The following is a 13,027-nucleotide window of genomic DNA, read 5'->3' as shown; positions in this document are numbered from 1 at the left end:
CTTCCTGTTTGTTGGTTATTTGTCCAAGTATGGTGACTGTCACTTTAAGAGTCTGATGATGTGATGGAATTAGCTGTTTTGGGGGACAACCTGTACTCTCACTTTGCTGTCTGCAGAGTGAACACCTCAGTAATAAAGCTCCTGCTATTTAATGCTTTGGCCACCTCTTTTTTTTTTACCAATTTTCTTCTTGCGTTCAATTTGAATGAGGGTAAAAACTGCTACAAGATTCGCTGGGTTAAGTCACTGATTCATCAGAAAAAAATCATGGCTACATTAGACATCTCTGAAATGATTCCATAAAAAGAAAAGAAACCAAAAGAGACTATTGCTGCACTAAAGCAAGTACAGTCAGCAAAACAAAAAAAGTACTCCAAGGAAGAAGTGAATAGTGCAGAAGAAGCTCACCATGTGCTCCAGCCTGAAGGAATACTAAGTCATGAGTACCCTCTCAGGAAATATCTTAAGCTCAGGGTGTAGACTCCGAGAGAAACGGGCAGCCTCAGAAATAACTAACTTTTAAAGAGAAGAAACAAGGTAGTCTTAAAATTTTGTGGTACGTTGTGACATAAACATTTCCCATTTAAAAAGTTTGTGGGAAATTTTGGTGTTGTGGGACCATATGGTGAAAATGCAGAGAGCTGGGACTCTTACACCGATTCCATTACTTTGTTCAAGCTAATAAATTGAAGCTGTATAGTTTTTCCAGCATTTCTGAGTATTATAGATGGAGAGGTGGGGGAAGACTTTTGATCCCCTGAGGAGCCTGGTTCCAAACTTATGAAGAAATATTAACAATCTTACAGAACTATTTTTCACCAAAATCATTGGTGATTGCTGAAAGGTTCTGATTCCACATCCAACCAGCATGAATGATTCACAATCTCTAATTTGTAGCAATTTTAGAGAAGTCAGCAGAATTCTACAAATTTAGGGACAAATTAAATGATGCTATTAGAGGCACTGGTATGTGGTTTAATTGGGAAGCAATCCAGAATAGGATACTAGCAGAAATAAACATAAACTTAAATAAAGGACTAGAAATAGCAGTTTGATGGAACTAGCAGCCAAGGATGTTTAACAGCTAAACTTAAGCACAGGATTCACAAAATGGAATCTGAGAGACCAGCACAAATGCAGACTTAAAACTGCTGTCAGTATGAAGAAATAGATCATACAGCAGCAAAGTGCTGAATTTAAAAAGTTGTATGCAGTATCTGTGGCATAAAATGGCACATTGAATGGGCATGTTTGAGGAAGAAACATGAACACATTCAGCAAAAGTATGGGAGTCAAAGAGTAGAAAGAAAATCTACATAGTACAAAAAAAAGGTGTGAGAAAAACCCAGTCTCAGTCTGAAGAGGTGGTGCTATTAAACATACTGGCCATGGACAAAACTAAATGATACTAGGTTATTCCTCAACTGAATGGCAAATGAAAAGAATGGAAGTGGACACCAGGGTGATGGTTTTTTTAATACCTGAAAGTGAAGATCAGAAGCAGCTGAGTCACATCATGCTGCAACCCTCAAAAATGGTAATAAAATTGTACACAAGCCTTTTCGAAAGGTGGTAGCAATGTTAATGTTTAGTTATTCAGCCAGCCTGAACCTTTGTCCAATTGATTGCCAAATGAGGTTTTCCAGCTTTATTCTGAAGAACGTGTTTAGAGAAAATACAATTCAGTTGTTCTCCGGCTAATCTATCACTTTGTAAAGAAACAGGTGGTTTTCAATGCGGATCGGGAAGCATGGAAAAGATATCTACCCTAAATGCAATATATGGCGACACTATGGCTTGAAGAGGTTACATTCTCAATACCATTTTTGAGGGTTGCAGCACGATGTGACTCAGCTGCTTCTGATCCACACTTTCAGGTATCAATAAAACCATCATCCTGGTTTTGTTTTGAAGAGGGATTTTAAGGCAGGGATGAGGAGCAATTTACCAGAGCCACGAGAGTAAACCGTTTGTGAGGCCTTGGGTTTGTTAAAAGTTGGAACAACAGAAGCAGCCTGAATGGGTGCATCCAGCTCTCATTGAACCAGGACTTTTAGTCTGAGCTTTTAGTTGCTGATGGGGTCTTGGAGAAGTGGAAGTTATTTTTTCTCTCTGTCGGTTACAGCCAAAAAGTGGGTATTCTATTCCTGCTACTGAATTTGCATGTGAGACCATTTGCTTTCTGAATTTGCCTTTTGCCAAGAGTGTGATAATGGGATGTTGCTATATTTTTTCCCCTGCACTACAAGTACTTATTTTCCCCAGCACCCATGTAGTGTGTGTGCAGATGTGGGACACAGTGAAGAACAATAAGTGCAGAAATCTTTATTCATGCTCTACCAGCAGGAAGAAAGGAAACGCCTGAGTGGTCAATGACCAGCAGTGTGAATGTTACTGTATTGGAACAGTGAATTATTAACAGTTATTGTTTCTATTATTCTGTTTTCCAATTGAGTTCAGTTATTCCAATTCTGTCTTCCTTTTGTTGTATTTTAACGATAGAGAATGAATAAAGTGTGGTTTGCTTTAAATCTAGTAGTTTGACCAATTAAATTGCATCTGGAATGCAACACCTTACATTTACCTTTAAAATAAAAAAAAGGTCTAGACTATTTTCTGGCTATTTTGAGGGGGTTGGTCTGGTCTGTAACAAAAGTCAAGGCTGAGAATCAAGCAAAATGTTGCAAGACTAGGTCTGTGCCTTATGCAATCAGAATGAGAGAGGCTGGCCAAGAATGAGTCCTTGAACCCATAAATAGAATATAGAACGTAACAGTGCAGTACAGGCTCTTCGGCCCTCGATGTTGTGCCGCTCTGTGAAACCAATCTGAAGCCCATCTAACCTACACTATGCCTATCCAATGACCATTTAAATGCCCTTAAAGTTGGTGGGGCTACAACTGTTGCAGGCAGTGCATCCCACGCCCGTACTACTCTGAGCAAAGAAACTACCTCTGACATCTGTTCTATATCTATCACCCCTCAATTTGAAGCTATGTTCCCACGTGCTAGCCATCACCATCCTCGGAAAAAGGCTCGCCCTGTCCACCCGATCTAACCCTCTGATTATCTTATATGTCTCAATTAAGTCACCTCTCAACCTTCTCTGTAAAGAAAAAAGCCTCAAGTCCCTCAACCTCTCCACATAAGACCTTCCCTCTATACTTGGCACCATCCTAGTAAGTCTCCTCTGAATCTTTTCCAAAGCTGCCACACCCTTCCTACAATGCGGTGACCAGAACTGCATGCAATGCTCCAAATGCAGCCGTTCCAGAGTTTTGAACAGCTGCAGCATGACCTCATGGTTCCAAAACTTGATCCCTCTACTAATAAAAGCTAACACACTGTATGCCTTCTTAACAGCCCTATCAAGGTGGGTTCCTTTACAAACACTGGACATGAAAGTATATGCATGTTCCAGAGTATGAAAAAATGGCTCTATGTAATGGAGTTTTTTTCTACTCCATATGGATAGCTGAGGAGAAGCCAATCGTTATCTGGTATTGATTGCTTCTGCAGCTATTTTACAAAGATAGAGGATTTTCTTTGTTATATCTTTTATTCGTAGCATGAATCTTCACTATACAAATGTGAAAAATTCCCAAGTTAAACCATGCCCTACGCAAACCTTTTAACAGTTTAGACAAGTAGATTTCTGCAGAACTCAACAACTGTAAACAATGGTCCTGTTCTCTTTTTACTGTAACCAGAGAATCACTTACAATGGTTTTGCTTTCTGCTACCATACAGTGAATCTGTTGCCTCTTCCAGTTTCTCATCCATGTTGCCCCTTGGTGACATTGTCGGAAGGGACAGTGTTAGCTTTCACACACAGGCTGATTAAACTGAGCTTTATCTCATCATTGCCTCTGCAGATTTCTTTACTGTTACTAAATTAATCACCTCCTTATCCTACATCCAGTACTGGAAATGCAGAAATTCCTTCCAAATAAATATTGCCAGATGCCATTATTTTCTGTTCCTATTCTAAACTCTGTTTGCTACCTGCTGATTTCATCTATTGCAAGGGTTGTGAAGGTTTGTAGCTCAGGTTGAGATTTAGGGTGTAGGTTTGCTCGCTGAGCTGCAGGTTTGATATCCAGACATTTCGTTACCTGGCTAGCTAACATCAGTGGCAACCTCCAAGTGAAGCGAAGCTGTTGTCTCCTGCTTGCTTTCTATTTATATATAATAAATAGAAAGCAGGAGACAACAGCTTCGCTTCACTTGGAGGTTGCCACTGATGATGTTACCAAGCCAGGTAACGAAACGTCTGGATATCAAACCTACAGCTCAGCAAACAAACCTACACCCTGATTTCATCTATCTCCCAAGCAACTGTTTGACATTTAGCTAGTCTGTGCACAACCTTGGTGTCACTTTTGGTCCTCCGCATCTGACATTTCATTTGTGCCGATTCTCTAAGATTACTTTTTTCCACATTCATAACATCAATTGATTTTGCCCTGTCTCAGCTCATCTGCAGCTAAGGTCCTTGTCTATCGAGACTGAACTATTCCAATGCACTCTGGCCAGTTTCCCACATTTCACCCTTCATAAACCTTAGTTCATATGGAACAATTCTTTAACTGTCTTGATATGCAGCAAGTCTTAAAGTCCTATACCTTCATTGGCTCCTTGTCAAGGTTTATCTTGATTTTCAAATTCTCTATCTTAGGTTTCAGATCCCTCAATGGTCTTGCCTCTCCCTAAAACTGTAACCACCAACTGCACAGCCCTCCATGATTTCTGTGCTCCTTTAATACTAACCTGCTTTATCATATGTGTCTATATCCTTTCAGAGACTTGTTAAAACCTACTCTTTAACAAAGCTGTTAGTCATCTGATATATCTCCTTATATAATTCAGTGCCATATTTTATTTTATAATGCTTCTGTGAAGCTTCTCGAGATATTTAGTTACATTAAAGACATTATTTAAATAAAAGTTGTGGTTCTGTTCGCCGAGCTGGGAATTTGTGTTGCGGACGTTTCGTCCCCTGTCTAGGTGACATCCTCAGTGCTTGGGAGCTTCCTTGGGAATCACTTCTGTGATGTTTCCTCCGGCATTTATAGTGATTTGTATCTGCCGCTTCAGAGTGTCAGTTCCAGCTGTCCGCTGCAGTGGCCGGTATATTGGGTCCAGGTCGATGTGCTTATTGATTGAATCTGTGGATGAATGCCATGCCTCTAGGAATTCCCTGGCTGTTCTCTGTTTGGCTTGTCCTACAATAGTAGTGTTATCCCAGTCGAACTCATGTTGCTTGTCATCTGAGTGTATGGCTACTAAGGATAGCTGGTCGTGTCGTTTCGTGGCTAGTTGGTGTTCATGGATGCGGATTATTAGCTGTCTTCCTTTTTGTCCTATGTAGTGTTTTGTGCAGTCCTTGCATGGGATTTTGTACACTACATTGGTTTTGCTTATGCTGGGTATCGGGTCCTTCGTCCTGGTGAGTTGTGGTCTGAGCGTGGCTGTTGGTTTGTGTGCTGTTATGAGTCCTAGTGGTCGCAGTAGTCTGGCTGTCAGTTCAGAAATGCTCTTGATGTATGGCAGTGTGGCTAGTCCTTTGGGTTGCGGCATGTCCTCGTTCCGTTGTCTTTCCCGTAGGCATCTGTTGATGGAATTGAGCGGGTATCCGTTTTGGCGAATACATTGTATAGGTGTTCTCCTTCCTCTTTTTGCAGTTCTGGTGTACTGCAGTGTGCTGTGGCCCTTTTTGAATAGTGTGTTGGTGCAACTTCTTGTGTGTGTTTTGGGGTGGTTGCTTTCGTAGTTCTACACACAAAAGAAGTTGCATCAACACACTATTCAAAAGGGCCGCAACATACTGCAGTACACCAGAACTGCAAAAAGAGGAAGGAGAACACCTATACAATGTATTCGCCAAAAACAGATAACAGCGCAATTTCATCAACAGATGCCTAAGGGAAAGACAACGGAACGAGGACATGCCACAACCCAAAGGACTAGCCACACTGCCATACATCAAGAGCATTTCCGAACTGACAGCCAGACTACTGCGACCACTAGGACTCATAACAGCACACAAACCAACAGCCACGCTCAGACAACAACTCACCAAGACGAAGGACCCGATACCCAGCATAAGCAAAACCAATGTAGTGTACAAAGTCCCATGCAAGGACTGCACAAAACACTACATAGGCCAACAGGGAGACAGCTAACGGTCCGCATCCATGAACACCAACTCGCCACGAAACGACACGACCAGCTATCCTTAGTAGCCACACACTCTCATGACAAGCAACATGAGTTCGACTGGGACAACACTACTATTGTAGGACAAACCAAATAGAAAACAGCCAGGGAATTCCTAGAGGCATGGCATTCATCCACAGATTCAATCAATAAGCACGTCGACCTGGACCCAATATACCGGCCACTGCAGCAGACAGCTGGAACTGACAACCGGGAGCGGCAGATACAAATCACTATAAATGCCGGAGGAAACATCACAGAAGTGCTTCACAGGAGGTTCCCAAGCACTGAGGATGTCACCTAGACAGGGGACGAAACGTCTGCAACACAAATTCCCAGCTCAGTGAACAGAACCACAACAACGAGCACCCGAGCTACAAATCTTCTCACAAACTTTAAATAAAAGTTTTTGAAATTATTTCATGTTTATCTTTTCTGGATAGGAATAGTACTGATAAGGCAACACATCCCTAATTAATGCAAATAATGGTGGCTTGTTATGTAATTTGAAAGGGTATTAAGAGTCAACTAAATAGTCTAGCATTGATTGCCTATAGGCCAGACTGGGTAGCAGTAACAAGTTTCCATTCTTGAAAAGGCATAATTGATGTTTTTATGATTTATGAGGTTTTTTGATTGATCATGAAAGCTTCTATTCTTTGTGGCTAAATGATGCATTTTGTCAACTATTGTGCAGAATGAATGTAATTATTTTTGTATTATTTCTTCTATTTTAGTTGGTCTTATCCAGCGGTTCCTTGTGTTGCAGCTTTGTGTGCCTGTCGGACAAGACTTCTCTACAGAATTGCTGTAAGAATGAACATTGCTCAATGTTTATGTTAGGCAGTTAATAAATTGAACACAAATGGTAACCCCTGCAACAGAGAAAAGACTTAGATTGGCTTCAAGTAATTAAGCTAATTTAGTTGTTGGTTCTCAACCACTGGTGCATCATGCACTGACATGGGAGTTGAGAGCACATGCCATCTGTTATTGCAGTAACTTTCTTAATTGCAGCAGTCATATTTGAGCAATAGTTAACAAGTGTACATAAATAAAGGAGTGTCACAACTGTATGAATACATTTAAAATAGCTTAAAATGTAAAAATTTGCTTTCAGTTTGTTGTACTGCAACTATGTGTATATATTATGTAATGCTGTTAAAGTAGTGAAAAGTCCCAAGGCACTTCACAAGAGCATTGTGAACAAAATTTGACACTCAACTGCCAAGATATTTTCGGGCAGAGGACAAAAATATTGGTCAAAGAAATAGCTGTTGATAAGCATAATCGTAAAAAGAATGATAGGTAGAAGTGTCTAGAGATGAAATTTTAAAGTTTGTAGTTCTGAACAGTTGATGGTGAACTGAAGTAATGAGAATTGAAAGACAGCAGAGTGATAGGGCAACAGGAGATTCCAAAGGTAAGGGCATAGAGGGGTGTGAAAGCAAAGAGGATAATTTTAATAACAAGGCATTACTTAACTGGATACTACTGTAGATCACTGAGCAGACAGGTATTGAGTTCAAATTTGATGGGAAGTTGATAATTATTGAGAATAATGATTAATGCTTCTGTGTGATCCAAATATCCCATATCAACACAAATGCAGAAGACATTATTGCCACCATGTTTGCAGAATGCTTTTGTTGTCATGAAACTTTGCTTGGTTTCTGTTTATCCATTTTGTCTAAATAACATTCAAGTGTATATATGCTACAATGCAGCTTCAAGATCATTGTATAGAAATAATTAACTTCCATTTGGATAACTTGGAAAGAATATTTCACATTATCTATGTGCTTTTTTCTACGTCATGGTGCTAACTTGGAAAGGACAAAGATAGAGGAACATTGTTTTGATAACTGCAGATTTAACGGTGGAGCATGATATCTGAAACTTCATTCAGATTAGCTCTGTAACTGTGTTGAAAATTGTAGTTTATTAGCACAAATTGGCTATAATGCATTTGACAAATTGTGGATAGCACGAGCTCTCTACTGAACGGGTATAGCAATTTTCTAAAGCGATCTCCTACAACACGATTTTCTATAGCCTGAGGTTGCAGATATCTCGGGCATATTCATGCATATGTTGCCATTTTAAAAAAATACTATCAGCTTTGTTTCTCTAACTGTGAGTCTTTTAGAGTCACAGAGATGTACTGTATGGAAACAGACTCTTCGGTCTAACCCATCCATGCCGACCAGATATCCCAACTCCAATCTAGTCCCACCTGCCAGCACCCGGCCCTTATCCCTCCAAACCCTCCTTATTCATATACCCATCCAAATGCCTTTTAAATGTTGCAATTGTACCAGCCTCCACCACTTCCTCTGACAGCTCATTCCATACATGTACCACCCTCTGTGTGAAAAAAGTATATTTTATTGTTTGTAAGCAACTAATTACATTTTATATTGATATAATTAACATTGTTATAGAGGCTTTTAGCAGGACCAGATATTAAGTCTCACTTCTGAAAATCCTTTCCATCAGTGTTTACTGTGGAAAAGGACACGGAAGATGTTGAATAGAGGGAAATAGATGGTGACATCTTGAAAAATGTCCATATTACAAAGGAGGAAGTGCTGGATGTCTTGAAACACATAAAAGTGGATAAATCCCCAGGACCTGATCAGGTGTACCCTCGAACTCTGTGGGAAGTGAGGGAAGTGATTGCTGGGTCTCTTGCTGAGATATTTGTATCATCGATAGTCACAGGTGAGGTTCTGGAAGACTGGAGGTTGGCTAATGTGGTGCCACTGTTTAAGAAGGATGGTAAGGACTAGCCAGGGAACTATAGACCAGTGAGCCTGATGTCAGTGGTGGGCAAGTTGTTGGAGGGAACTTGGGACAGGATGAATATGTATTTGGAAAGGCAGGAACTGGTTAGGGATAGTCAACGTGGCTTTGTGCGTGGGAAATCATGTCCCACAAACCTGATTGAGTTTTTTGAAGAAGTAACAAAGAGGATTGATGAGAGCAGTGTGGTGGAAGTGATCTAGATGGATTTCATTTAAGGAGTTCAACAAGGTTCCCCATGGGAGACTGGTTAGCAAAGTTAGATTTCATGGAATACAGGGAAAAGTAGCCATTTGGATACATAACTGGTTAAAAGGTAGAAGATAGAGGGTGGTGGTGGAAGGTTATTTTTCAGATTGGAGGCCTGTGACCAGTGGAGTGCCACAAGGCTTGGTGCTGGGTCCACTACCTTTCTTCATTTATATAAATGATTTGGATATGAGCATAAGAGGTATAGTTAGTAAGTTTGTAGATGACACCAAAATTGGAGATGTAGTGGACAGCGAAGAAGGTTACCTCAGATTACAATGTGATCTTGATTAGATGGGCCAATAGGCTGAGAAATGACAGATGGAGTTTAATTTAGATAAATGCGAGGTGCTGCATTTTGGAAAAGTAAATCTTAGCAAGACTTATACACTTAATGGTAAGGTCCTGAACAAAGAGACCTTGGAGTGCAGGTTCATAGCTCTTTGAAAGTCACAGGTAGATGGGATAGTGAAGAAGGCATTTGGTATGCTTTCCTTTATTGGTCAGAGTATTGAGTACAGGAGTTGGGAGGTCATATTGCTGCTGTACAGGATGTTAATGAGGCCACTTTAGTAATAATGCGTGCACTTCTGGTCTCCTTCCTATTGGAAGGATATTGTGAAACTTAAAAGGGTTCAGAAAAGATTTACAAGGATGCTTCCAGAATTGGAGGATTTGAGCTATGAGGAGAGGTTGAATAAGCTGGGGCTGTTTTCGCTGTAGCGTTGGAGGTTGCGGGGTGACTTTTTATATAAGGTTTACAAAACCATAAGAGGCATGGGTAGGGTAAATAGACAAAGTCTGTCCCTGGGCTTGGGGAGTCCAGAACTAGAGGGCATAGGTTTAGGGTGAGAGGGGAAAGATATAAAAGAGACCTAAGGGGCAACCTTTTCATGGTGAGGGTGTATGCAATGAGCTGTCAGAGGAAGTGGCCGAGGCTAGTACAATTGCAACATTTAAAAGGCATCTAGATGGGTATATGAATAGGAAGGGTTTGGAGGGATATGAGCCAGGTGCTGGCAGGTGGGGCTAGATTGGGTTGGGATATCTGGTCGGCATGGACAAGTTGGACCAATTGGTCTGTTCTGTGCTGTACATCTCTATGACTCTATCAATGACTCTATTCTGTCTGCCCACAGTTCATATGACATCATTGTGGATCGTGCTTATATCACTTCTTAATATTAACCCTCTTACACCCATAACCAACAGGCTGTAACTGTGCTGCTGCTTAGAAAGTTTTATGCATGGAAAGCAATTTGAGTGCTGTTTAGGGAAAGTGGAACCAAAAGTACATGCAGACTGATACATTTGGATAAAGACCAAAAGAAAAACCAATTTGTCTGCTGGTATCAAGAGACTACTTCGACAAATATTTGTGTTATTATATTACTGTTAAGGTATGTGCATACCTGTGCATCATACAGGTGAGAAAGGAGAGAAGTAACAAGTGTGGATGTGTTAACTCTTGTTTCTGGCTTCGCCATTCACAGTTAGATATTTTGGCAATGTGTCTAGGAGCGCTACCATCGAGCTAGCAAAATCTTATTTCTTGATCAAGTGTGTTTTTTTTTATCAAATCCAAATTTATTCTCAAGCAGAGTATTTGTCATAATGGATGACTTTTTATGATTGGTTACAATAGAACACAGGTTCAAATGCTACCGAAACAGTTCAAGAATTTGAATTTAGTTTAAAAAAAAATGAAGTGTAAAGATAACATGAACATTCTTTTCATTTTCCTATATTTTCATTGCGCATTGAAATAGGAAAAGGACTTCATAATAGCAAGTAACCTGATACTGATTGTAAGTGTCATTTACATAGCCGTTTGCTGAAACAGTATTTGCAGTGTAGTTTGCAGGGGAGCTGGAAACAAGGCGTTCAGCAAATGTGGATTCAGCTGGCAACACGTCTCTGGACTATTGGTCAATTATTAATGACAAAGGCCCACCAACAACACTGTGACTGGTTCCGAGGCCAAACAGCTTGAGCTAAACAAAATAGAAGCCACCAGATCTCCATACACTCAGGAACTGTTTCTGTTATTTGCAGTAAAAAAAACACTTTAAATCCGAAGAAAGCCGGTTTAGTTTTCCTTCTGTGGCTGCTATAAGCTGTGTCTTTTAATGAATAAGTTAGAGATCCTTTACTATAATGTGAACCGGTCACTTTTACCTCCTGAAAACAAGTGAAAGCATCTAGAGTTGGAGGATCAAGAAGCATCAAGAAAGAAGGTCTGATCAGCACACGAATAATTCCGCAAATCCTGTGAACAGGGACCACTAAACTGCTTTTCCAGTCATTCCCTCTGCCCATAACACATATATTTGTTTTTCTTTTTATTTGTCTGTATGTTTATGTAAGCGGAGTTTATAACGTAGTTAGAATTTTACTTCAGAGTTATTTGTTGATGATTCTTAATTGTTGTGTATAGTTAGAATTTATTTATTTGTAGTAGATGGTAATTCTTGTTACAGTCAGAAACCTGATCCACACTTTCTGTCAGCCTGGCACTTTCTGTAAGTCAGGTAAATTTGGGAATTCTGTGTAACCTTTAAAATCTTTAACTTTTGTGATGACTGCAGGAATACTTGATTTCCAGTGAGGCTACCAAATGAAAGGAGGCAAAATAAATCAATATACATTAATCAATGATCATAAATCTTCCATGTTCTTGGATGAATAACTGATACACTCCTGTACTATCTTTTAGAGGAGGAAATGTGCTGCATTTACTGACTTTTGCGTTTTCATGACTCAAGTCCCAGACTAATGTAGTTAAGTCTTAACCATTCTGAAGCAAGTCATTCAGTTGTTTTGAGCCATTGAGAAAGAAAACAAGACTGATCCAACCACACTGCTGTGCTCTGAGCATTGAATTAGGATGCGATAAAGTCAGATTGACCCATGTTGACCCTGCAAAGCTTTATCAACTGTAGATTGCTGTCCAAATTCTGGGACTATCTGACACACTTGTTTATCAGCAACCTTAATTGTCATATTCTCAGAAACATACATGTCAACAAATGTTTCTGGTTCTTTCACCACCATGGGTATGTCCTCTCCCAGTAAAAGCAAAGATGCACCAGAGATGGGTACTTTGTCTGGGAATCCTTCATATTGGTGTCTCCTGTTGTTTTCTCAGCTTATCAATCAGTACACTGGTAGACAAAAATATAGAATGTCTAATTCTACTGAAATTATAACATTCAAAACCAGAATGGCTTGGTAATGCTACCACGAATTGAGTTGACAAAGTCCTGAAATACATAACTGCCATTTGTTTCAGCTGGTGAAAGAACCAATGCATGGGAATAAGTTAATTGATATCCAGTAGTAAGTACAAGGACTTCTTTTTCGACTGAGACTATCTGAATAGCTTCTTCTGTCATATCCTTTCCCTCTAATAGTCTATTGGGCTATTATTCATCAAAACCTTACTGTTGCCTTAAACGTGAACTTGCATCTTTCTTTCATTTCTCTCCTGCATCCTTCCTTATACCCCATCTAAGCTTATCTGATCCATGAAATCCACCTCCTGTTCCCTTAATCCTTCCTTGTTGGACAGCTGATCATCAAACTTACCCTGCTGTCTCCATATTAGTTGAAGTCAAAGAGTTGATTCACTGCGGAGGGAAGCTATTCTTTCCTTTGTGCTTGCATCAGGTTCTGAAAGATCAATTCTCCTGGTGCACCTTTACCCCAAAACCCTGCACGTTGTTACTTTTCAAGTAACAGTCTTTTTTAAAAA

At 40.0% G+C, this 13,027-nt stretch overlaps 1 protein-coding gene across 4 annotated transcripts in view; it reads left to right on the top strand.

The window, feature by feature from the left end:
* The window catches only part of cfap20dc (CFAP20 domain containing), a 401,364-nt gene that overhangs the window by 56,776 nt on the left and 331,561 nt on the right, over positions 1-13,027 (top strand). For all 4 annotated transcript variants that reach the window (XM_072582429.1, XM_072582428.1, XM_072582427.1 and 1 more), the window contains exon 4: positions 6,957-7,029. In XM_072582429.1, coding sequence (XP_072438530.1) covers positions 6,957-7,029 — 73 coding nt within the window. The remainder of the gene's footprint in view (positions 1-6,956; positions 7,030-13,027) is intronic.

Source organism: Chiloscyllium punctatum, chromosome 12 (assembly GCF_047496795.1).
Source record: "Chiloscyllium punctatum isolate Juve2018m chromosome 12, sChiPun1.3, whole genome shotgun sequence".
NCBI classification, from domain to species: domain Eukaryota; kingdom Metazoa; phylum Chordata; class Chondrichthyes; order Orectolobiformes; family Hemiscylliidae; genus Chiloscyllium; species Chiloscyllium punctatum.
This window is presented reverse-complemented; position numbering and strand designations above follow the sequence as displayed.